We start from the raw sequence: 24,946 nt of genomic DNA, 5'->3' as shown, positions 1-24,946 counted from the left end.
TGATTATATACACATATATTTGTATGTATATATATATATGATGATAAGAAACCCTAAATGTCATGGCATTTGGTTCTTAAACAGTCTGTCAAATCATGTTTGTTGACGACACGTGTCCGGCTGCGGGAGCAGCTGGACCACGTCGCCCATGTGTCCCCGGCCACCCTCTGCCGGCCGCGCGCCACCATCCGACGGTGGAGGACCACCACCACCACAACCTCCAGGACATATATATATATATATACACTCATTATTCAACAAGTGCTTGCCTTTCAATTATTTCATGTCCCTTTCTGCATGGCCCCATTTCCTTAAACTTGTCCATACCCTACCCCACCCCCACCCCCAAAAATATGTCTGTTGCATGCATGCCCTTCTTTTTTCTTTTTTTTTTTTTTTTAATTTTTAATTTTTTATTGCATTTGCTCCCCTAGTCCCATTTTCTAAAAATTGTTTTCTTGTCTGATTTTCATCCCTTATGTCAATTCCATGGAAAACAACTTAACTCAATTACACACACTTTATATATGCCCACATATATATATATATGTATGTATATATGTATGTACTTGTGGAAGTACTCGAAGAGCAGCGATTACATATACGTTGAATGGAGCAATCACAATGAACAGCAAAGTGAGCTTTCTCATGAGTTTAATTACTTAGTCATCAAAACAATGGTAAATGAAAGTAATTATTAAAAACCCTAATATTCTGAATCAAGTAACTACATACATACATACATATATTTGATAATGAAATTTTTAAAACCCCAATAATTGAAATCAAGTTACATTTACACACACACACATATATATATATATAATTGGTAATAAAATTAAGTGTGGAGCCATATATAATATATACACTACCATGAGAATGTTGGTCCGATCCTTACACACATAATATGTAACAATCAGACCACTGGAAAGTGACCCAATTGAGAAGGACTTTACTGTTTGCTTTCTGCAAGATCAGAGCAATTAAAAATTTGGGATTATCTGCATTCTGTCTGTCTACTGTCTATCTCTGCTACTGTTAATTTATATATTTACCTAAGTCTGGGACATGATAAACTAATATGCATACAAGAAATTTAAAATAAATCAGACTAATATATATGTATAGAAAATCCAAGAAATTTCTGGGACCTATCAAAATGGCCAAATTTGGGTTTGAGTTCACATATAAATATATTGACAATGAGGTCTCAATAAAGTAACACACTACTTTAATTTTTTCTTAAATAAATAAATTATTTCAGTAGTAATGTATTTTCCATTATCGGAATGACTTATGATCAGTTGCTGAGGATTTATTCGTTTGACTAATTAGGTTTGCTGTTAAGCTGTACTTCATGGTACAATTAGGTTTAGTCACACAAATCAAGGAAATTTTATTTTATATTTTAGTTTTACTTAACTATAGAAAATTAATTAAAATAATAATACTTAACTAATTAATTTGGACCTAACCCATTATATTGGAGCTTTTCTATATTCCAACAAATTAATCTAACCCTTCATAAATTTTTGATTAAATTAATCTTTCTCATCAAATTTAATTTGAGCCTATCAATATATACTGTAGTAAACAGTAAAATTAAAATAAAAACCTTACCCATTATTATTTTGATGCTATAGTTCAAAGTAGTAAACCTTTTACTCGGTCTCTCTCTCTCTCTCTCTCTCTCTCTCTCTATATATATATATATATATATACTACTACTACTACTACTACGACATATTTACCTACATTTAATTAAATATTATAACATATATAATTTCGAAACCCTACCCCATATTGATTGATGCAATTAATTGAATGAGTACTCTAACTTTAAGAAATGCAAGTAGTCTTCTGTTTCTTTCCACAAAATAACTCCAACTCTAAGTATGACAAGAATGGCACCTTTGAAATTGACACTTTTTTTTTAGTATATATATATATAGTCATTTAAATTGTCAACATGCAAATTGTATATTTTAAACTTTTTGGACCAATGGGAGACGAAGCTGAAACAATAAATATATAAATAAATAAAATTTTCAATTGTTTGGTGGGTGTGACAAGTCATGGACTTAAATATTAAGTAAAAACTCATGGGGCTTGGCTTTTCATCATCACTTGCTTCACTATATATCATTCATAATTTATGTAAGAAAAAACAATTTAAGTTAATTAATTGGACAATTAATTTGCTTGTATAATCTTTAAATGTTGGTTAGGGTTTTACATCATTAGGTAAAAGGTACCTTTTTTTGTACTTAATTTATAATTAATTTCATATTATCAGAGAAGCAATCATGATGCAATTAATTGGGACATTTGATATTACATATTGCTACTCCCTAATTAATCTCTTTCATGGGATATTTCCCTATTTTCCATGGTGCGTCTATTTATTTATTTATTTTATTTAAAATGAAACATACTATTATATCAGTCCAAATGATTATCAATATAAATAAAATATTTTTTCTTATATAACATCATATCAAAATATCATTTGATCAAAATTAAAATTAAAATTAAAATTCAAACCAAAACCAAACAAATTATTATTATTATTATTATTTTTAGTCTTTTTACACATTTACTTAACCATTAATTATTGAAAAAGTTAGTTTGCTTTTAATTAAATTAGTTGCATTACTTGCACACATGCAATATGTATATATCTATCTATATTGCAAGTTGTGACTATTTTCATCAAAATTAAAACATCATGAATACAGCATTTTCAAAATATTTTTACAATAATTTAATTGTTCCGTGTTCTTTTTTGGACGAAATTTATATATAATTATAAAATCTTATCATTGATTATTTTTGTTTGACTGTAATTTAATAATACAAATATTACAATAGGGTGTAATTTTAGTCATATAAGCTAAAGTTTTAAAATAGCAGGATTAAAACAATAAACTACCATAACTTGCTAAAAAATATACAATAACATAGAATTATGAGATAAAGATAAAAATTAATATGTATATACAAATTTCCATTCTTATGGTGACGTATGCCAAAATACACAAAATATGGCTACATAACTCAAAACACACATGTATATAAAGATATGTAATGCAAAATTGGGCAATGATGACAACATGATTGGGATTTCTGAATATTATTATTTAATTAAATCATAAGTCATAATATAATTATATAAACATATTATCTGGGCTAATGTGACAACTTTCCAAGCAATAATTCTAATTGATGATCTTTTTCTTTTTTCCTTTAATTAGTGATTTGATTTTTATAAATTTGTATGTGGACAAAACATTCTTGGTAGTGACACGACACCATGGATTACATCAAATACATCCCTTTTCAATCCCAACAATTCAAAGTTCCAACATTATCGTACATCACATTATATTATATTATTACCTAAAATTTTTGCTCATTTTTTTTCCCAACTTAGGGGACTATTTGTGTTTTATTGACAACTATAAATATATATATAATATATATATATTTATAGTTGTCAATAAAACACAAATGCTCATGCACATAAAAGTATGTGTGTGTGAATACTATGATGAAATTTAACTTAAAATAGGAAGAAAAAATAAATAAATTGAAAAACGTACATGTAGTGGAGTTGTGGTCACGGAATAACAAATTAAAGGTCATTAGTGAATTACGTGGTGGAATAAAAGGGGAATTGTAGGATCAAATAAAGAAAAGGAATCGTTTCTTTAAAGGATAAAAATATCAAAAGTAAATAAAAAAAATTCAATCAAATTCAAACATTATAATTATTATTAATTGGGGCACACATACACATACACGTACACGTACACACAATGGAGCTCAAAATCGTTGAACCAAGTTTTGTTAAGATTAGTTTCTCAAGTTATAATATTTTATATAAAAAAAAATAATATTTCATTCATCATATGTCTTTATTCTTTGAACTCATAATTTCATGGCCATTCGTATATGTAGATGTTGCTAATTTTTTTGGTACAAGTGTAAGGTTTGTTTAGATACTAATAATATTTGGGGAATAAAAAATAAAAAATCATACTATTATATATTTATTTATTTTTAATATTTTTAAAACTTCAAAACATTTGTAAATGGAGCCTAAACTGTTTGTAGAACCTGAGACAGAGCATACACACACATACACTGTATATTATCAATGGCCGATGGGTTTTTGCTTAATTAAATTTTGCTGCAATTTATAATAATGATTAAAATAAAAACTATATATAAAAGATACAATAACATTATATTCTATATTCAATTTAAAAACTATATAGTCACAAATATATCCAAAGGAAACCCTTTCTTTCCTATTCTCCAATGGGCAAACTAAAAGAGACGACACACACACACAGTCATTGTAATAGAAATCTATGGCGTTGACTGCCCTTCCTCGTACCAACTCTTTATTATTTACTTGTGTATATATATATATATATATGAATTAAAATTGTTGTAGGCTAGGATTTTTATTTTATATATACATAACTAACTGTATATTGAATAATAATAAATTAATGTGACCAAATTAACACAATGCTATAGTAATATTTAAAAGAAAAAAAGAAAAGTTTGTCTGTTTGTAGCATCGTGCATATATATTATATTTATTGATCTTAAATTATTCATTTTTTCTTTTAAAAAAAATCTAAAAATCATGATATCAAACGCTTATTGTTTATTTCAAATATTATATTAAAATTTCATTTCAATTTAAATAGAAATCTCGTTGAAACAGCCTCCTGTAATAAAAATAAAAATAAGAATAGTAAGTGGTCCTGTTGCCTGTTGGCCTGTCCGGTCCGACTGTCCGTGTTGGACGAAAGGAGTGAGAATCACGTGACCATCACTCAAAAATACACGGACACATGGAAGGCCAATCTTGGATCCTTTACTTTTTAAATTATACCTAATCTCTAATCTTTCTATTTCATTTTCATTTTTTTTCTATCGGATAATATGATTAATTAATATTCAAAAGAAATAAAAATAAAAATAACATATCCAAATATTTAAATGCAAATCATTCAATAGTATATATGTTTTTGTGCAATTCGTAGGGCCAAAAATGGGAGCAATATATATATATATATATGATAATTAATTTTTTGTAAAAAATAAAAAAATAAAAAAATGTATATATATATATATATTTTTTGAATTGATTAAATGTGGTGAAATAAGACAAAATTGTTTTATCATTGTCATTTTCGGGCAGCAGGAAGTGGTATAATAACAGAATGGTATGCTACTATTTATATTATATTCTGTGGATTTGTTACGACAGATTTCGTTTTCAGACTATTGTCTTTCAAACAACATTTAATTAAATTAAATTAAATTATATACTAAAATAAAATAATAGTATATATATGTATAGATTGGCACACACACCTCAATTATTCCTATTAATGTTTTCATCAATCTATTCTGCTTATTTTGTCTATACCAACTTATGAATCTTGACAAAAGCATATATATATATATATATATATACACATACATATATACATTCAAAGCATTCACCACTGATCTCCCAATCTCATAAATAAATAAAATAATAAATAAATAAATGAAATCTTCTATTGTCTGTCTGCAATTGTTATGGGCTGCCATGTAATATACATGATTGTCATAATTAATATTTCTCTAAAATATTTCCTTGCACTTCTCTCTTTAATTCCACACGGACAAATACGGTTTTTCTTTTTATAATTGGTTTTGTATTTTTTTCTTTTTTTCAATAGTTGTTAAATGTGGTGTTTTATAAATAAAGATTATATATATGTATATTCATAATTAAAAAAAAAAAAAAAAAAGAGAGAGAGAGAGAGAGAACGTCATGTGTATATATATATATATATATTCTATATATCTACATCACTACTAGAAAAAAAAAATGATAATCACATAAATTTATTGTAGATTTTAATTATGATTATGAAAAGTCACATAATTTTTTCATAACTATTTAATTTATAATCATGAAATACCGATCATTTTGAAGAAGTGAATCAAGCAATGTCGAATCAAGTTAGTATGAGTGGATCATAAGAAAGAATGGATAGGTCAATCAAATTCATTTAGTTAAGATATTTATAACATATTAATGTTACTATTAATTAATTATATATGATCAACTTGCTTGACATATCATCTGATTTTCTGTCCATTTCATGATAATTCTATTAACTCTTGAGGAATACTTATTGTTAACATAAAATAAAATAAAAATTGATAAAAACAAAATAGATGTTTGCATGCTCTAATATAAATAAATATTTGATATAATATTATGAATAATTTTTTTTGACGTAATTAATATTTTACATAAAAATTAGCTTTTGCAAATAATACTCTTTTAGAGAAATTTTAATAAATAGTACTTTAATATGATAAGAATTTGTAAAATGAAGGTTATAAACAGTCGAGAAAAGTAGGTAAACCCTAGTTCATGGTTGTTTGAACGTTGTTTGGTGGATTGAAAAAAAAATATAATAAATTAATTTTTAATATCTTCTTACATGATTTTGTAATAAAAATAAATTTTAATATAAATTATAATAAAAAATCCAAATATCTAGTGAGATGGTTTTGAATAACAACAACAGCAGCAATAGCAGCAGCAACAACAATAATAATAAATAAATAAATAGTACATGATCTACATTGTACCATAGCAATCAAACCCGAATAGCAGTAATTAATTTTTATATCATAAAAATAAATAAATAAATAAAATTATATAATCAAATAGGTTAGATGAGAATCTAACTCTGATATAAAGGTTAAGAGATTGAGAATTTCACTATTAAACTACATTCTCATTCCCAAAATAAAAATAACATTTATATTGACTATACATGTTTCTTAATTTTAAGATAATTCATTTTAATATGATATAATATATATGTATTTATTTGCGGATATAAAGAAAAATGGCATATAATAATTAAATAATATTAACAACAACAACAATAATAATAATAATAATAATAATAATAATAATAATAATATATAAAGAATTCAAATGTGAGTACGTGTTTCCTTCAACGCCAAATGCCATTGCCATCCTGTTACCGTGCACCCTACACCACACGATCCCAGCTTCCCCCGTTTCTATGTCGCCAGCATTTATTTTTTCCATCTACTATACTTTTGCATTCTTCAATTAATTATTTATTTATTTATTTTAAAATAATTTTCAGTAAAAAAAAAATATAATTAATTGGATTATTTATATGTAGTAATCTGATTCAAGCTACGTTCTGAAGGTTTAATTTTCTAAGATTATTGAATTTAAAATGGCTAATCTACTATGTAAATATTCACTCTACGATTTGGATTATATATATATATATATATAAAGGGGATAAAAATGTAAAATTATTGAAAAAGAAATTAATAGTATGATTGATTAATAAAATATTATATCCTCGGAATGATATATTTTTATATATGTTATAAAATAAAATAGATATTCCCAATTTTCTAACCTACAAAAGTATATTTATTTAAGAAACCTAAAATTAAAATATTGTCACGCAATAATATTATTGGATCAAATTTGAATATAATTTAAGTAGTTGAAAACACATTGCTGATGGCAACATTAACATATAGCCTTTACAATAATTTTTAATAATAAAAAAATATAAGAAATAAAATAATTAATCAACCGTGGGAAAGGGTTTCTTAGTCCCTAAATAATAAAAGATTGACTTTGTCTGCAAGTCATTAATATTTGCATATTTTGCTTATAGTTTACAACAATGCAATTAAGGACCAATGCCCATACACAGTCGATTGATTACCACACTAATTAAAATAACCATTAATATATATCTAAATTAATTGCAACTAATTATGCTGCCCTAATTTAATAATATATATATATCTTTATACATTAATTATATATTAAATATAATTATCAAAGAAAGTATTATATAAGAAATAAATAAACAAATAAAACTGGTCCCCCGTTCTATATTTCCTCCTTGTCTTCTCCACAATAAATTTGAAATTTAATTACGTGTCCTCATATTTTCATAAATATTAAAAGTCGCTCGCGATTTTCACAGGAGCAAATAAATAATAATAAACGCCAGTAGATAAAGTCTGGAGTGGTCAGGGGCATCCTCGTAATTTTGATTCATATCATATTCTTACAAGAAGAAGACGCCTTCTATTTTAATGAAATTATATTTTGTACCCCTCAGAAAATTAAAAACAATCTCCATACTGGTTTTACTTTCTTCTCTCTCTCTCTCTCCCCCGCCCCTTTGGAGAAGACAGACAGGAGAGGAGCACTCTCACTGCAAATTAAAGAGCAACAAAGAGATAGAAAAGGAGAGGAAGAGAAAGATAGAAAGAGGGACGACAGCTTCAGAAACAGCAGCAGCAGACACACAGATTAAGAGAGAGAAAGAGAGAAAAAAAAAAAGAATTCATCAGTCTGGGGTGGGTTCTTTTTTATCTTTCTTTCCATTTGATTTGATTAATAATATTCTTTGCTTTCACAAATCCCATGGAAGGGAAGAAGAAAACGATGTCTGAAATCTTTGCACTCCTTTACAAACTGCAAGCGTAAGATCGAGGTGGGTGTGGTGTCTGTATGTATGTATCTATATATATATATGTATATGCCAATGACTTATAATTACATATAAAGATCAAATTTTTAATTTAATTTCTCGTCTTTGTATATATTTATTTGTGAACGACAATCAAATTTGGAAAGAGGACTGCCATGAGAAAGACTCGTTTGAAGCTTTCTCTTTTTCTCTAATCAATCCTTCTTCTTCTTCGTCTTCTTTTTAATTTTCATCAGATTTCTGCAGGATTCGTCTGCTGGACGAGCCCCTCATTACCAGGTCTTTACACGATCCATTAATTAGCAGTGTCTGATTGAAGACGATGAAGTTATCAGGGATATGGGAATAGCAACACCGCCGCTCCGTTCTCACGATTCTCGTCCTCAATCGATCCAAAATCATCAGCAAAATTCGACATCAAATTCTATGTCCCAGGATTATCATCAAGGTATCTTCAATTTCTCGAATGGATTCGAGAGATCGCAGCAGGAGCAGCAGCAACAGCACATAGCGCAGCAGATCCGCCGCGATAAACTTAGGGTTCAAGGCTACGAGGAGCCACCGCCGCCGCCGCTAGTCGGAATTGAAGAGGAGGAAGAATCTGCCGGAATTCCGGCCTACGAAACTGCCGGTATGCTGTCGGAGATGTTCAATTTTCCATCAGGCGGCGGCGCCGCCGCCGGCACCGCCACGGAATTACTCGAGAACCAAATTATGCAGAGCTACCGAAATTCGCGAGGCCCACCGACGGCCGATTGGTTCTCCCACCGGCAAGGGATGATGGCCGGCGGCAATTTGGGCGATTCCAAAAACCAGACCGCCGTCGTCAGCGACGCCGCTCATCATCAACATCACCATCATATTTCGAGCATTAATGCCGATTCAGCAGCAGCTGCAGCCATGCAGCTTTTTCTAATCAATCCACAGCAGCAGCAGCAACGGTCACCGTCTCCATCTCCATCCCAGCCTCCCTCCACTCTCCACATGCTGTTGCCAAACCCGAACCCGAATCCAAACCCAAACCCGAATCCGGCTACTTCTTCCTCCACTCTTCAAGCCTTGCAGTCGGAAGCCCCCGGAGGGCACTTCGGTCAATTCACATGGATCCCCAACAATGGAAGCGGCAGCAACCCTAATGACTTACCAGGAATCGTGGAAGGGCAAGGTCTTTCTTTATCCTTATCTTCCTCGCTGCAGCACCTGGAGGCCGCCAAGGCTGAGGAATTGAGGATGGGAGAAGCTGGAGGAATGCTGTTCTTCGGCCATGGCGGAGGGTCAACCCCTCAACAGTATCACTTCAAAAACTTGGGCGGCGGCGGATTGAACCAGAACCACCCGTTCGGATCTTCATTCGGGACAGTAAATCTCCTGCGGAATTCGAGGTACGCCAAGGGTGCGCAGGAATTGTTGGAAGAATTTTGTAGCGTCGGTAGAGGTCAAATCAAGAGAAACAAAATCAATAAGCAGAATAACACCACCACCACCACCGGCGGCGGCGCTGCCACCAACGCAAACCCTAATTCAAATCCAACCCCCGGCGCCGGAGGGAATTCCGATTCTTCTCCGAAGGATACTCCTCCTTTATCAGCTGCTGACAGGATCGAACATCAGAGGAGAAAAGTCAAACTACTATCGATGCTCGAAGAGGCACGTATTTCTCCTTTCTCACTCACTCTCTCTCTCTCTCTCTTTGTCTTTCTCTTTCTCTCTCAGTCAACTTTCACTCTTTAACCTACAGTCATTTTGGCAATCATTGACACTTAAATTATTCCATTACATTTGTTTTATCAAACCCACCTGGGCAGAAAATTCCGGCGAGCTTCATGTGCATTATTTTATTGCCGGCGAAAGAAACATTCTACCTTAATTTTTCAAATTATTTTTCTTCTACCTAATTGTATATTTTGCTTCAGCTGTAGCTACGATATATATATATATATATATATAGTGGGGCATAATTAGGGCAAATAGTATTTTCATTTGGTGAGTGAACTAACTACTGATCTCACTGTTAGATTTGCACCAGAATGGCTTCTTCCATATCTGTCGTGGAAGGTGATTGAGTACCATCCATCACAGCAAATTATAACATTAATTTTAATTATCATATATTGTCCTTCCAACTTAAACTTAATTAATTGCATTCAATTTACAATCATTTCTTCTCTAGAAAATAATTCAAATGCCCTAGCTAATAATTTAATTGCCAACAATCGACTATTCAAATGCAGTATTGTTAAATTATATGTTCGTTCATCAGGTAATATATGTCCAGCATGCAAGAACACTACAACCAACACAATTAATTGATACATGAAATAGTATATATATGATTAATGGATGGAGGTGGGGTGGGGTGGTGCAGGTGGATCGGAGGTACAACCATTACTGCGAGCAGATGCAAATGGTGGTGAACTCGTTCGACATGGTGATGGGATTCGGGGCAGCGGTGCCGTACACGTGTCTAGCCCAGAAAGCGATGTCCCGCCATTTCCGGTGCCTGAAGGACGCCATCGGCGAGCAGCTGAAGCACAGCTGCGAGGTTCTGGGAGAGAAGGAGCTGGTGGGGACATCCTCGGGGGTGACGAAAGGCGAGACGCCGAGGCTGAGACTTCTGGAACAAAGCCTGAGGCAGCAGAGAGCTTTCCATCAAATGGGAATGATGGAGCAAGAAGCTTGGAGGCCTCAAAGGGGTTTGCCCGAACGCTCTGTCAACATTTTGAGGGCCTGGCTTTTCGAGCATTTCCTGCACCCGTACGTAATTTCATCCTCCATCTCCATCTCCATCTCCATCTCTACTCTACCTTGCTGCTTAATATTATTGTCTTGTCTTTTTCATCCATCCTCTTCATTTTCTTTTCTTTTATTTTATTTTGGGGATCAAGAAAAAGGGGTTTTATTTATATAATTTAATAATAATCATTATTACGGAATTCTATGATAAGAGAAGCTCGATCCCCATGGGTTTTATTCTTTTAAAACAAAAAAAAGAAAAACAAGAGTTAGGTTGTTCTTGAAAACTCGAGCACTTTTGCCTTTTCTTTTTTGTCACTAGTGTGATCGTCGTTTAAAGGGTTCTGAAATGCAGTGGTTTGATGTTGTCCCTTCACTTCAAAAAGCTGAAACAAAGGAGTAATTTTTCCTCGTTCCCTACTTTTCATATGTAAATATTTTTGTTTTTTCTCCTGGTATTAATTAATCTTCATTTATTATGATTGAATGCTGCATTACACAGTAAATGAAAAAGCCATTAACTAGCAATCAGGCAGTGATGCAATTACTGCTGATCTGATTCTTACAATTTCAGTGTCATTACATATATAGCTAGGGCCCCGTTTTGTCTGTCTCTAGACTCTATAGCTTGTCCCCCCACCTATACAGTTTTTTTTTAAAAAAATATATCTATATAATATTACTACATGTCAGCTGTCCTTGCCATTATATTAATTAGCACTAATCAATAAATCAGTACATACTAAATTATTGTATTAAACCATAGGTTACATATATATATATATATAATTTTTTACAATAATATATCTATTTGATTAAATAATACTTTTCCTAGTAGAAGTATTTAGGCAGGCGTGCATCCTTCCAGTTCTATGTCTCTTCTGCAACTATTGCTGCACCATGCTCAACAATATTGTGCTCATAGATTCTCACGCCCATGCATATACATATACATATAGTGAGAGAGAGAGAGAGAGAGAGAGGAGAGAGAGAGATGTACAGTGTACATATATATCCAATATCCATGTATAGATTGTTAAACATAAAGGTCGTTCGTCTCTTTATCTGATTAAGGCAATATGTATATCTAGTTATTATAAGTGTGAATGATGTATGTATCTGATATATATATGTGTCGTTTTCGATGGTGGTCTCTTTCTCAGGTACCCGAGCGATGCAGATAAGCATCTGCTAGCCCGACAGACTGGTCTCTCAAGAAACCAGGTACGTACGTACTACTCTATTCTTCATCTTCTTCATTCACTTTACTCCTACATCCTCGTTTCCTCTTTGCACCTTTTCTACCCATACAGGATAGATATATATATATATATATGTATTCAATCAATCATGGAGTACTAGTTAGTAGGAATAGTAGTAGTATCGTATTGCATTTTCTTCTCAATTCAAATTGAAGAGCTGGGGTTTAATTAGGTTTTAGAGAGAGAGAGAAAGAGAGAGAGAGAGAGACTGAATCACTGATCCCCATTAAAAACCTTGACTTACGTAAACACAGACACACTCACACACACATAGTCCTGTCTCTATGCAAAAGCCAAGGCTATTTTTCAAGGTCCCTTTACATTGTTTCTTTGGATTCTTTCGTCACAATGACAAAAATTCTGAGAGAACCACTGGGAATAGTAGCAGTGTCAAGTACAGGAGGAAGGGGAGAGTGAGACATCAAAGTTTGCAGCTTTCAGTGTTTTCTTTTCTTTCTTTTTTTAATTAATTAATTATTATTAGTTTCTTTTCCTTTTTCAGCTCACTTACATCCACCCCTTTAATGAGTTCATTCATCTATGAGTGCTTCTGCAATCTCTACACTGAATATATATATATATATATATATGAATATGGATTCATAGCAGTAGAAAGAATTCATTAGCTGCTGACTGATCATGACTGAATTCTGACTTCCTTTGCCTTTTCAGAACCACTGATTTCTTTCAAACCTTAAATTGCTGAATCATATACACCACCTCAATAAAGATTTACTTTACTCACTACTTACTAGAATTATTATAAATTAGGGTCTTTTGAATTAGACCTGCTAAAACCCTAGCTTCCTAGCTGCTTTATTTTATAATTTAGGTATATGTATATTTATATATATGTGTCTTCTTATTGGGGAAATTTTAAGGACACGTAGTTGGTTTTGAAAGAGGAACCCTAATTAAAGCATCTGCACCCTACATTGACAAGACACAGAAAATTTAATATGATTGCTGCCTGCATGCATAAAATTCAAAAAAATGACCAACAGATCCATCTTTGTCTTGTCCTGATGGATGGATTTTGCTGATTTCCAATTTTCTTTACATTTAATATGTCTCTGGGGATTGCAGATGGGGTAGATGCTACCACCATTAATATACCTTGCCAATCAATTAATTTTTGAATTTTTGTCCATTTGTTCTTTCGTTACTTTGTATGTTGTAGAGCATCCCAATGCCTCAGATCATCCTCTTTTTTTTTTTTTTTAATTAATTTAATTTAATTAATGTCGACGACGACAATTGTTTTATATATCAAGTTCTTCGTGTCCGAATGGAATGGCCTTTCCTGCTGCAGGTCTCCAACTGGTTCATTAATGCCAGGGTTCGTCTGTGGAAACCCATGATCGAAGAGATGTACCAGCAGGAAGCCAAGGACCAGGGACTCGACGACGATGCCCAGGACCTGGACCACAGCTCCACAAGCGGACAAACTCCAGCGCCGCCGCTCCCCGCCACCACCGCCGCCGCCGAAAACGACCACTCCTTCACCGGAATTAATAGGCAGGGCTTCTCGGATAACCAGGCCAGCAAACTGTCCCAGAACCCCATCTCCGGCGGCAGCGCTGCCGTCTCGTTGATGCAGCCTAAACCCGCCGCCTCCATCGCGGCGGCGCAACCTGTACCAGATCAACAGGAGGTTGCAGGTGAGCCGAACCGCTACCATCCGATCCATACTGACATGGAATCCACGGTTATAAGGTTTGGGACGTCCGCCGGCGACGTGTCTCTCACTCTAGGGTTACGCCACGCCGGAAATTTGCCGGAGAAGGGCCCCTTCTCCATTCGGGAATTTGGGGGCTGCTGATCATTAAATATTATTAAAGGGATTCCGAAACGACGTTTCTTAATTATAGCTTTTGTCGGAGTTGATCAAATTAGTCTTTTTATTTTTTTTTGAATTTCTTGTCTGTCTTTATTATTAATTAGATAAACACATAAATTAGAAGGAAGAAACTAATGTTAGCAGATTATTACGAGGTTTTATTGTAATTGTAAAGTTAAAATTTTTGGACCTCATTCATATTTCCCCACTATATATATCACTGTCTATTAAGTTTATAAGCACAATGCACAATTCAATTTTACTTGATTCCTCATGATGTATGTAATAAAATTCACCCCGCTTCCTCGTCGCCTTCACGTTTTGAATTACAAATTATACTAAAATACTCCAGGAAGAACATATTGCATATATATATATATATATATATGTATGTATAGAAATGGTGATGGTAAGAATGTAGCAAACGAACCAAAGGGCTCTCCTTTCTACATTAGCCACAGATAACTAACAGAGCCTTCCCCGGCAATTCGTGGCGCCGCATAAGCACGGCCATCCTTCGCCGGGTAATCGCTTGTACCGGAAATCATACGTCAATTCCTCCCATGGCGATATCTGCTCGCATCAACACCATCTCAGCTAAGGTTTTTCAAACATGGATTTTGTCGAGTTTTGAGGAAAGCAGAAAGAGAATTCTTACATCCCGGCTGGCGTAGAAACCGATGTGCGCGAGGTGGCTGTCCATGCTCTCCACAAGAACCTGATGGTTCACGAGATTCGGCGCACAGCTAAAAGAGCAAAGTCTCGATCAGAAAAATGTAATTAATTACACGTTGAAGAAGGAAATTAAATGGCGGTGTCTATGGCTAACCTGTGGTTGATGTAGCGCGAAATATTTCCATAATTTGTGGCGTCGATTACGAAGGGAGGCTGTCCTTCGATCATCCGGCCCATGTCATTGATTCCAGCATCGATCTCGAAAAGATATTTGCAGCCTTCTTGACCATACCTGCTCACCAAATAATAATGAAGCATCAGACCGCTTGTCAAGAAAGCTGCGAATACACCAAGAGCTTGTGAATGGAGCATCAAACCTGGCGCGCCTCTCCTCCGCTGCATCTTCGCTTATAACCTCCCCAATATATTCACAGACAAAGGTGCCGCGAAGAATTGCTTCCCTTGACCTCACTGCCCAACCCTGCGATTTGCACATTTTATATATAGTTAAAGATCATATAAAGTAGAATGTGTATTATTATCGAATATTCAAGCTTTCAACTTTACCTTTTTTTCGGTTTTAAAAATTTCCAACTTTACTCGCACCCCATTTTGCAGAATCCTGTTTCGGCAATTGCTGCTGCAACGGCACCTCTGATTGCACTCGTAAACAACGTAACCCTCCTGAAAATTCATATGAAAAACCCACATGTTAGTTAATATAGCATAAAAAAAAAAAAAAAAAAAAAAAGATCAACCGCAACAGCAGCCACAATGACACAGCATCATTTAAAATATATATCCAAACAAAAAATCAAAGGTAAAACAGGGAGAAAATCTGTGTACCTCTAATATAATCCGGCCTCTCTCATCATAGGGAAACCTTCCGCGCATAGACTTTCCATAAATGTCTTTGGCATCATCATAATCATTGTTAAAAAGGTACACATGATCACATGTTTCAGAAGAACATGTCGAATGAGAACAAGCACACCCCAGTTGCATACTCTGGATATCAAGACAGAGCAACGGTAAATTTAATTTGAACGTGCATATATCTTATTAATTGTAGTAAAACAATTATATGCAGTCAATTTTTTAAGACAATGGACAGCACATGCTAAACAAGGTAATTGGATAAAAAAAGGCGGCGCAAAGTATAAATTCACAGATACCTCGGATTCAAGAGCAGGGTATTGGTCAAGCACCGATTTTGTGACATAAGTAAATGTTTCCCATGGAAAGGAGTCCTCGCTGATTTGTCCATCGGGCACCTCAGCATTTAAAAGATTTTCATCCACCACACAAGCTATGGGAAGCGATTCCTGTCCAAAACTAATATCATCACATAAAACTACATTTTTCTCAGAGAGATCCATGGAAAAATGTCGGGAATCAATAATGCAGTGGCTCTCATCCATTGTCCACTCTGAAGCTGTAACATTTGATGAGGGAGAAGATTTTATCTTAAACATCTTCTCTTGTAAGGGCTCTATGGGAGACAAAATTGGTAATTGCGCATTCGACTTGCACCCCCTAGGGCAAATAAAATCATCTTGGTGCCACTCAACTGGTATATTATGCTCACTGCACAGTTTTGCGGCTTTCAGGTACATCTTCTCTGGCAAAATACCGTACTTAGACTCCAGCAAGGCTTGCAGGCTTATCTTACAGCAAGCAGAACTGGCACTTGATAAAATTTCTGAACTACTTGGATGTGGCTTGATTCCTTTCAACTCCGACATCAATATTTGTGCAACAGCCGAGCATTGAGAATCTGCCAAGCTACCAAGTGTTGCCACTTCAGGTATAGAGGATTGAACTGGGATTTCAGCCGGGGAAATGGCACTTGATGGCTGGATGCGTTTCTTCAAATTCTGCACGCTTCTATTCCTAATAGTATATGATGCTGAACTCAAACCCTTTTTGAAGCGGGGACGAGTCAGCCGACCAGATTTCAGTTTCTGCACATAGAACTGAATGCCTTTCTTCGTCAGGCGAGGACCACTAGAATTTTGACTCATGTGAGCAGCTTGATGGTGGCGGCCAAGATCAGGTAACAAATCAAATTTTAAGCCACAAAACTTGCAGATAAACCTCCGATGATGCACGGATTGATTCTCAGATTTAACATTGTCCAATGTATCTGAATTGTTCAGCACTGGTGTCTGCCTTGAACTTTGATCTTGCTGTTGAGCGGGGTTTGACAGCCTTAGATCGAAGGGATGAGCAGACAGCACATGTGACCATAGTTGATCAGGATTCCCGATATTGCTGCCACAAGAAATGCACTGTAGAAGCATACACTGCTCAACAAACTCAACGTGATGCCTGTCCTGTACATGAGCTTCCAGAACCTTCTTATTAGTAAAAGAATCCAGGCAAATAGCACAGACATATCGTCTAAATAACCACTGGGACTCTTTCTTGTGGCTATCCATCCAGTGTCTTCCAAGTGCTTCATCATCAACAAACTTTTCCGAGCATATTTTGCACTTGATGGCATTTTCCTGATCACTGTCCTTGGCTGTCTCCACTGGAACTGGAGCTGGATCTGAGACTGGAATGGATTCTTTAAATGTTGCTGAAGCTTGCAAGCTCAATCCATCTTCAAAGCCCCAGACCTTCTTCAACCTGTCTTTCTCATTGCACACCAATTTCATTAAGAATTCCCCTACTCCAACATCTTTTGAAGCTTCAGAAATAGCCCATTGAAATTGTACCTCCTTGGGTACTGGATTTCTCAAAGATAATATACTCTTGAAAAGCCTGTAAAAGACTTCGCATGCTTGGTGTAAATGCAACTTTTGTTCCCTCGACTTACAAGTTTTCAGAAGTTCAATGAACACTTCCTTGGAAACTATCCTACTCTTGCCATTCCTTGCACGCTTAAGCCAGCTTGGAATATGTTGCTCGCAATATAAAGAATGTCTTTTGGGTATTTCAAGACAGGGCTCACTAACATTCGAGGGCAATGGACCAATGCACTGCCCCACCTCATCACTACCAATAGATTGCTGAAGCTGCTCAGAGTTCTCATTCGCGCTGCTTTCTTGAACGATGCTTTTTCCCATATCAAGCAGGGAACCTAACTGTACGGGATCTTCAGCTTCTCTGGAAAAAACATAATTTGTCAACCGTTTACTCTCCGATTGCTTGAGATTCTCTTCACCTTTTCTTTTAAGTTTATTAACAGGAGATGCCGTACTTTTGCCATCGTCGGGCCTGTGCTTCTTGCAGAAAGACGAACCAATTAGAGCTCTATGCTTGCATTTAGTTCCAAGAACTGTGGTGCCCCCACACATTGGTGAGTCTGCAAGAGCCATTGCTTCAGCCTTTGCAGGATTCGCAATAAAACGAGTTGCCAAATGTACACAACAATAAACATCCCCTTCATTAGCATAACGCACACACTGCCTTCCCTTAGCTGCAATAAAGGCCATGCATTGCCGATTTCGACTTCCCGATTCTACAGGTTTCTGAGAAACAGAACTGGCAGGTGTCGACTCCATATCTTGAGACTTACTAGCTTCCAGATGTCCGGCCTCAACAACAAAATCATTCCATGTATTGCCAACAGAACCAGGGGAACCTCCCAGGGCAGCATTGGCGATGGAACTCTCCTTTTTAGTTTCTGAGTCTAGTGATGCAGTGGTCACATCATATCCATCACAAAAGGTTGAATTAGCTTCCATAGGTACACATGGATGTGAACCAGATGTGTTTACATCAGCACGACGAACCTCAAGCTTTGGTCTCTTCCTGGTCATCTGAAATTCCAGGGTGTCCGGATTATCATTTATAGGTTGGTCTGACCCTACATTCGTAGACATCGGATGCCACGCGGAAAACAATTTCATGACCTCATGTTTCCAATTCTTCCAGTCCGATCTGACATTCACCTGTAGTGCCTCACTTGCAATTGAGTTTACCTCTTCCCATAAGATGGAGTCAGCCAATTCCTGAACAGGGAAAGGAATTAGAGATGTTATCTTGGATAACTGGTAGAGGTTAAAGGCATATATTTAATTTTGTGGGAAAAAGGGGGATAAATCTTCTCCTATTCACCTAATCTTATAAGTGATGGATTAAATGATGCAAATATAGCCACAAGCTAACACTGTTGTCCTTACATGAGTTCAGTGTTTACTAGTTAAATGTTCATAGATCAAACACCAGTAAAATGGCAAGTACCATATGCTTTCTGCTGATATAAGTTCAGTGTTCATTTCTTCATCAGTTTAACTCAAGTTTGGACGGAAGGAAAATAAGGAAAAGAAAAGAAAGAAAAAAAGGAAACCAGAAATATTTTTTTGTTTAGATGCATAAAAAAAGGGAATGAAAGAAACATTTCTTTCCCTCAGCATAAAAAATTTCTGCCCACGTTTGGATGGAAAGCAAGGAAAAGAAAAGATAATAGTAAGAAAAGTACATTAACTATTTTAAAAGGTAAATTAGTAAATTAACTTCAATTCATTTCCTTTCTTTTCTCATCGACTCCCAAATACAACATTTGAACTTCAAGAATCTAAATTTTAAAAATTTGAAAGTAGAGATTAGAGATCCCCACTCATAACTACTTAAAATTCAATGGGCATTTGAACTTCAAGAATCTAATCCTGCTATATCCAAACAAAGTATGACAAATTGAATGAGGCAGGGAAGTTAAAAAAACATGGGAGAGGTAATGGTAATCTCAAATCCACATCCCATTATTTTCTAACAAATGCAAATTTACTAAGATATGAAATAATTAGGCTGAGATTATACAAGCTGAGGTAAATTAACTGTCGCTAGCTCTAGGCTGCCAGCATGGCCACAAGATAGAAAATCATTAGACCTAATCCTATATTCTTCATGCTTAGAAATTATTTATGTCACTACTGATGAATTCAACAGTATTCTATGCTAATAATGATAGCCGGGTTCTAGATTTTCAGTGCACTTCATCAGAAGGAAGAAGTGAAAAGAAAATAAAATAACAAAAAAGGAAAGCACCAGACTATTTCAATTAGTTTTCTCAAACTGGTTTTGAAGGAACTCATTTAAAATGCCGAGAAAAACCTTTTTCCAACATTAAACAGGACTATGCCAATAACGATAGCTACCAAAGTACCTCCTTCAGCATCTCAATGAATTCAGCACTATTTGCATCCTGACATCGTTGCTTCCAGGGTAGCAGGGATTGGTGAAGCCATTCTGAATTTAGGCAACGCGGTAGTATCATCTGGTAACAAACAATTGGATTAAACTCAGCATTGACTTCAAACAATGTTGAAAACCCTCAAAGGCTACCAAAATGCATGGAAAAGAGAGACCGATTATTCAGTAATTATTTTTATAATATTACAACCGACTGGAGGAAGCATTACATTTTGAAGTTTCAAAAGCATCTTTCCAAGATCAGAATAATCTTTACAGCAGGAGGCCTCCATAGCAAAATCCTTCAAAACTGCCACATCCCGAGCTGTTTCTATCAAAGCCTATATTGCCATGAGAACATCATAAGAAAGCATGAACAAAAACAGCAGCCAGATACACATAATCGTTGCATACACATATCTGATTAAACATTAAATTACGAGAACAGAAAAATACAAACAATTGAATGTGTTGATTCAATAGCAAACCTCTCGGCCCAACTGGTCAAGAATATTCAGCATGCTCACAGCCAATCTTTGCATGATAAAACGACGAGCAAGAGTCAAATCTTTCACCATCTTCATACCAACTTTGTGGGTCTTATAGGCAATGGGCTGCGGAAACTCATTGATTGGGCAGACTAATAATACATCAGCCCATGAATAATTCCTTGTATGGGGAAAGAATATCACAAGATATTGTTTCCTGCCATGAGTTGGCTTTGCTTTTAGAGTCGATAAAGGCCAGTCAGCCCTTGCACATCTGATCCCTGACTGCCACTTCCCTCTCCACTACAAAGGAAAAAAGACACGACATCAGCATTCCTTTCTTCAGAAACAAAATCACCTATAACCTTCTAAGTAACATAATCTACATTATAAAACTAAAAGATTTTGGTTAAATTTGACCATGGAAATGCCATTGTCATTATATACTTACTACAATTCGGGAAATTCAATTCTTAACTAAAGTGTAAGACAACTATTTAGAGCCAATAAGTTCAGAAACAGCTGGTGATGCCGACAGTTATAATATAGGGAAAGAATAGAATTTGTGTAGTAAAGGAAAGTGAGTAAAATACCTTTACCCAAACTGCTTGGGGTTCATCCTGTTCTAAGGCTTTAATATCAGAATGGGCTGAACCCTCCTGATTGTTATCGGGGAGTCCACTTTCAGATGAATCCAAGACCATGTCAGAACTTTCTATTGTAAGACCAGCTTCTGCAAAGTGATCAATTTTGCCTAAGTTGTCATCTTCAGAATCATGAGAATTGCAGGGGAGATTCTGACCATCAACATCAAAATCACTGCACATATCCCCATGATCGCCTCCTTCCGAAGCTGGGAAACTCTCAAACATTAATCCATCTCCAATTTCTCTCACTTCCTGAGACTCTCCAACATCAAGGGTTAACCTCTCAACTTGGACATCTGTTGTCCCATGTTCAGCATCTTGAAGGCTATCAGATTTTACATCATGTTTAAAAGCCGTCTCCAATCTCTGCTCAGGACCATCAGATTCTCCAACAAGACGAGTGCCAGGACATGTAAGAATCTCCATAGTTTAATTCTAAAACGTCAATGCAAACTTGCAGCCCCAATCATCAAGTAAATCAAAATTCTGCAGCACAGTGAGAGTTCCACATGTCAGAGCAGTATAAATGAAGAAGAGCTTATGATACAGTAGCTCGGAAAATGAAACAATGATTAGTTGCATTTTATAGTGAAATCAGTTAACGAATTACAAAAGAAAGCGGTTATAATGTAGACATTTTGTTACCATAAAAAACCCAACAAACTAGTAAACAATTTCAGAAGTTCCATTTGCATGCATAAAATTGAGTAGTTGCAATAGAGTTCTTTCACATTTGTAAAATTCCATATTTGAAGTACTTACATAAAGACAGGATAACTCAATCCTCCTATGTAAACCCGAAAAGCTAAAGATGCTCTGCTAACAAAACATTAAAACTACTACTCAAATGTGTCACATTATTAAGGCACAGTGTAGTATAATTATTGAAGTGAAAATGAACCATAATAAAGGCGTCCAATGAAAGAAATATATGTAAATTAGGGGAAACAAAATTCTATTTATTGAACTCAAAGACCAGGAAAGAAAAAAGCTCCCAAGTCTAATAGATTGACTAGTTCAAATTAGATTAAAAACTCAGGATAGATTCCACCAGAACTTGCCAAGCTTGTCTTCCTCCCCATTACTAACGATTATGTAACTCCAACTCTTCATGGTAAGATCATATAGCCTAATGTGCCCGAGAAGATTGAAATAGTAATTAATAATAATGCAACAACAAACCCCACCCACCCCCCCCCCCCCCCCCAGCAACCTTTACTTGAAATTTTGCACTTGCCCGTTGAGTCTCAACAGAGTACGTGCAAACTACTGTAGCCTATATTACATAGACTGCTTCTAACCAAAAAAAAAAAAAACCCTTATATTTAATCAAGCATCTCCCTCCCAAGGGTTACCGCAAGTTACCAAAATTGAAGAACTTTGCAAGAAGAAATCAGTACCCTTGCATAGTCAGTCAAAATTGAAGCATTAAAAAACCCTAGACAAATTGGACAAGAAATTCATCCCCATCACCTATATAAAGTGGGTCCAAATCGAAATGATAAAAATGTCAGTAAGGGAATTCACAATTCAAGATACAATCTATAGATATGAAAAAAATAAAAAAATAAATAAATAATAAAAAAACTTTACACAAGAAAAGGGTTTGATTGTAAATGAATTTCCTCATCCAAGGTAAACCCATTAAATTCGTCGACTAATTAGGCAGGGCACACAGGCAAATACCCCTTTAACTTAGCCCCATGCCCGCTGCTCCCATAAAACATGTCACACACACACACACACACACACATGCGTGCCTCTGTATAATTCACAGAACGAAGCCAGACAGAATTTGCTTGTAATGTACCTCTAAGAACCGTGGATCACCATTAATTTTTCCTGGGTAAAAAAAATAAAATACTTGGTTGTGTGATTTTTCGTGGGCTCCTGGTTAAAAACCTGAATAGATGTGGATGGTGTGAGTGACCAGATTTTTGTGCTGGGAAAAATAAGGATGGAATGGTTATGTAACACAACACAGGTCCAAATTTATGGAACAAATAAAGGTGAGAAATTCAACGGATGAGATTTGGGGAAAAAAAAGGGTGAATGAAAGCAGATTTGGAATTGGGGGTACGAGTACGACATCAATTTGGTAAGGGTTAGTGTGGTGTGTGTGTGAAAATCACATTCACAATTACAAACAAATACAGAAAATCATTAGAGAGAAGGCAAGGCAAGAAAGGCAGGACGAGAAGAAAGGACACCTAAATAATAATTAAAAACGAGAAAATAAAACTAAGGGTCGCCGTGGGACTTGCAACGTGCTGTGGGGTTATTCTTGGAAATTCACTTTTTTCCCGGGGCTATTTTGGGTAATTAGAACTTGTGCTTTTGCACTGAAACTAGTAACCGCTCACAGACTGGATAAATCTAAAATTATTATATTATAATCTATGGAATATGTTGCAGATAAATTTCAAGGTTTATTATATTATTATTATATATATATATCTATATTTTTGGTATTGTTATTCTAAATATACATATCAATATTTTGACAGCACGAATAACGTGGGGAAAGTAGATAAGAAGGCGATAAATATTAGTGGCATTACTAACATGCGTCACGTCTAGTTTAGGCCGCTTCATATCAGCCGTTGATTTAATCCCCAATCTGGATAACCCTTAATGGGCCAGTAATGGGTTTGACCCAAACCTTAATGAACCTTTTTTATTATTGGGCTAATAATTTATATACGGCCCAATTTAATGCTGTTTTTAAGCACAAGGCCAGGCCCAGGATAAGAAGACATGGATAAATTTTCCGCATATGTAAATTAATTTTTATTTCTATTTCTTTTTCAAGAAGAGATGCCTTTTTGCATCCACATATGATTGGCCTTGACTCTCTTGTCCGAATGTCTTTGGAAAGTTTTACTTTTTCATGAGCTGCAGACATTTGTGGGGACTGATGGTGGACATTGTGGCATCGAGTTGGGAGCTCCCGATCTGCCATTGAAGTGCGCCATCAACGGTGTGGAACGCTCCGGCGTCGAGCTCCCGTTAGTGATGACCCATCGTCGTCTTCCTCGAGGCATCACTCTGATTAGTCCTCAGTGGACGTAGATCTGATCATATATCAGTAGTGTAGGCAAGAAAAGAGCATAAGAACAGAAAAGATTCTGATTCATTTTTGGAGTTTCTTACAATCTTTGAATTGGAAACACACATTATATATATATATATGTGTATATTCATTTGGATTGGACATGAGTTCTACCGTATATGCTGTTTATAACTTATTGACTTGTAATTATTTGCTCAAGATTGCGAATAAAGCATGCGGGCCTCTGGCAGTCCTGACAAACAGTTTTTTATTTAAGATTGCTGTAAGGAATGCAGGCTGAAATAATAAGGCAAAAGACATCACAATTGATGTCTGCTTTTTATATATATTCAGAGTTTCGAAATATTTTGAGAAGTAGACACACGCAAACAGGATAGTCGAGAAGGGTGAACAATGGAGGAGATCAATCCATCTCAATTTGATTAAAATTTAGTGAATCATGCTGAAAAGGGTTAATATTATTTTGGCAATATTCGTCGAATAAAACAC

General features: G+C 35.1%; 2 protein-coding genes across 7 annotated transcripts; one reads left to right on the top strand and one right to left on the bottom strand.

Annotated features, from left to right (window-relative positions):
- The first annotated feature begins 8,199 nt into the window (after nt 1–8,199).
- Nucleotides 8,200–14,677, top strand: LOC127244546 (BEL1-like homeodomain protein 4). 3 transcript variants are annotated; one of them, XM_051265121.1, is made up of 5 exons: nt 8,200–8,463; nt 8,844–10,244; nt 10,963–11,351; nt 12,494–12,554; nt 13,905–14,677. In XM_051265121.1, the coding sequence occupies exons 2-5, from the start codon at nt 8,937–8,939 to the stop codon at nt 14,412–14,414; spliced, it is 2,268 nt and encodes a 755-aa protein (XP_051121078.1). In that variant the 5' UTR covers nt 8,200–8,463; nt 8,844–8,936; the 3' UTR covers nt 14,415–14,677. The 3 variants fall into 3 exon arrangements, with proteins under 3 accessions (XP_051121078.1, XP_051121076.1, XP_051121077.1); XM_051265119.1 differs by having other exon boundaries at nt 8,200–8,600; XM_051265120.1 differs by having other exon boundaries at nt 8,200–8,600; nt 8,834–10,244.
- A 121-nt stretch (nt 14,678–14,798) lies between these two features.
- On the bottom strand, nt 14,799–23,587 carry LOC127244545 (histone-lysine N-methyltransferase SUVR5). Of its 4 annotated transcripts, none has more exons than XM_051265114.1 (12): nt 23,195–23,587; nt 21,331–21,870; nt 20,738–21,040; nt 20,480–20,590; nt 20,224–20,334; nt 16,283–19,069; nt 15,954–16,115; nt 15,675–15,791; nt 15,485–15,588; nt 15,262–15,399; nt 15,091–15,178; nt 14,799–15,005 (listed from the first exon to the last, which is right to left on the bottom strand). In XM_051265114.1, exons 2-12 carry the CDS (start codon nt 21,808–21,810, stop codon nt 14,898–14,900), a joined length of 4,509 nt encoding a protein of 1,502 aa, XP_051121071.1. In that variant the 5' UTR covers nt 21,811–21,870; nt 23,195–23,587; the 3' UTR covers nt 14,799–14,897. The 4 variants fall into 4 exon arrangements, with proteins under 4 accessions (XP_051121071.1, XP_051121072.1, XP_051121074.1 ...); XM_051265115.1 differs by lacking the exon at nt 23,195–23,587 and adding an exon at nt 22,978–23,122; XM_051265117.1 differs by lacking the exon at nt 23,195–23,587 and adding an exon at nt 22,785–22,896.
- Nucleotides 23,588–24,946: the final 1,359 nt, after the last annotated feature.

The sequence above is a fragment of the Andrographis paniculata genome, unplaced genomic scaffold (genome assembly GCF_009805555.1).
Source record: "Andrographis paniculata isolate CXL003 unplaced genomic scaffold, ASM980555v1 Contig19END, whole genome shotgun sequence".
Taxonomy (NCBI): Eukaryota; Viridiplantae; Streptophyta; class Magnoliopsida; order Lamiales; family Acanthaceae; genus Andrographis; species Andrographis paniculata.
This window is presented reverse-complemented; position numbering and strand designations above follow the sequence as displayed.

Excerpts from the sequence above, each read along its gene's own strand:
- LOC127244545 (XM_051265114.1), bottom strand. The coding sequence starts at position 21,810 with ATGGAGATTCTTACATGTCCTGGCACTCGTCTTGTTGGAGAATCTGAT. Across the intron at positions 15,792-15,953 it reads GAGGCCGGATTATATTAGAG|GAGGGTTACGTTGTTTACGA; the intron begins GTACACAGATTT and ends ATGAATTTTCAG. Across the intron at positions 15,400-15,484 it reads GCGGAGGAGAGGCGCGCCAG|GTATGGTCAAGAAGGCTGCA; the intron begins GTTTGATGCTCC and ends TTTGGTGAGCAG.
- LOC127244546 (XM_051265121.1), top strand. The coding sequence starts at position 8,937 with ATGGGAATAGCAACACCGCCGCTCCGTTCTCACGATTCTCGTCCTCAA. Across the intron at positions 11,352-12,493 it reads TTCGAGCATTTCCTGCACCC|GTACCCGAGCGATGCAGATA; the intron begins GTACGTAATTTC and ends TCTCTTTCTCAG. Across the intron at positions 12,555-13,904 it reads CTGGTCTCTCAAGAAACCAG|GTCTCCAACTGGTTCATTAA; the intron begins GTACGTACGTAC and ends TTCCTGCTGCAG.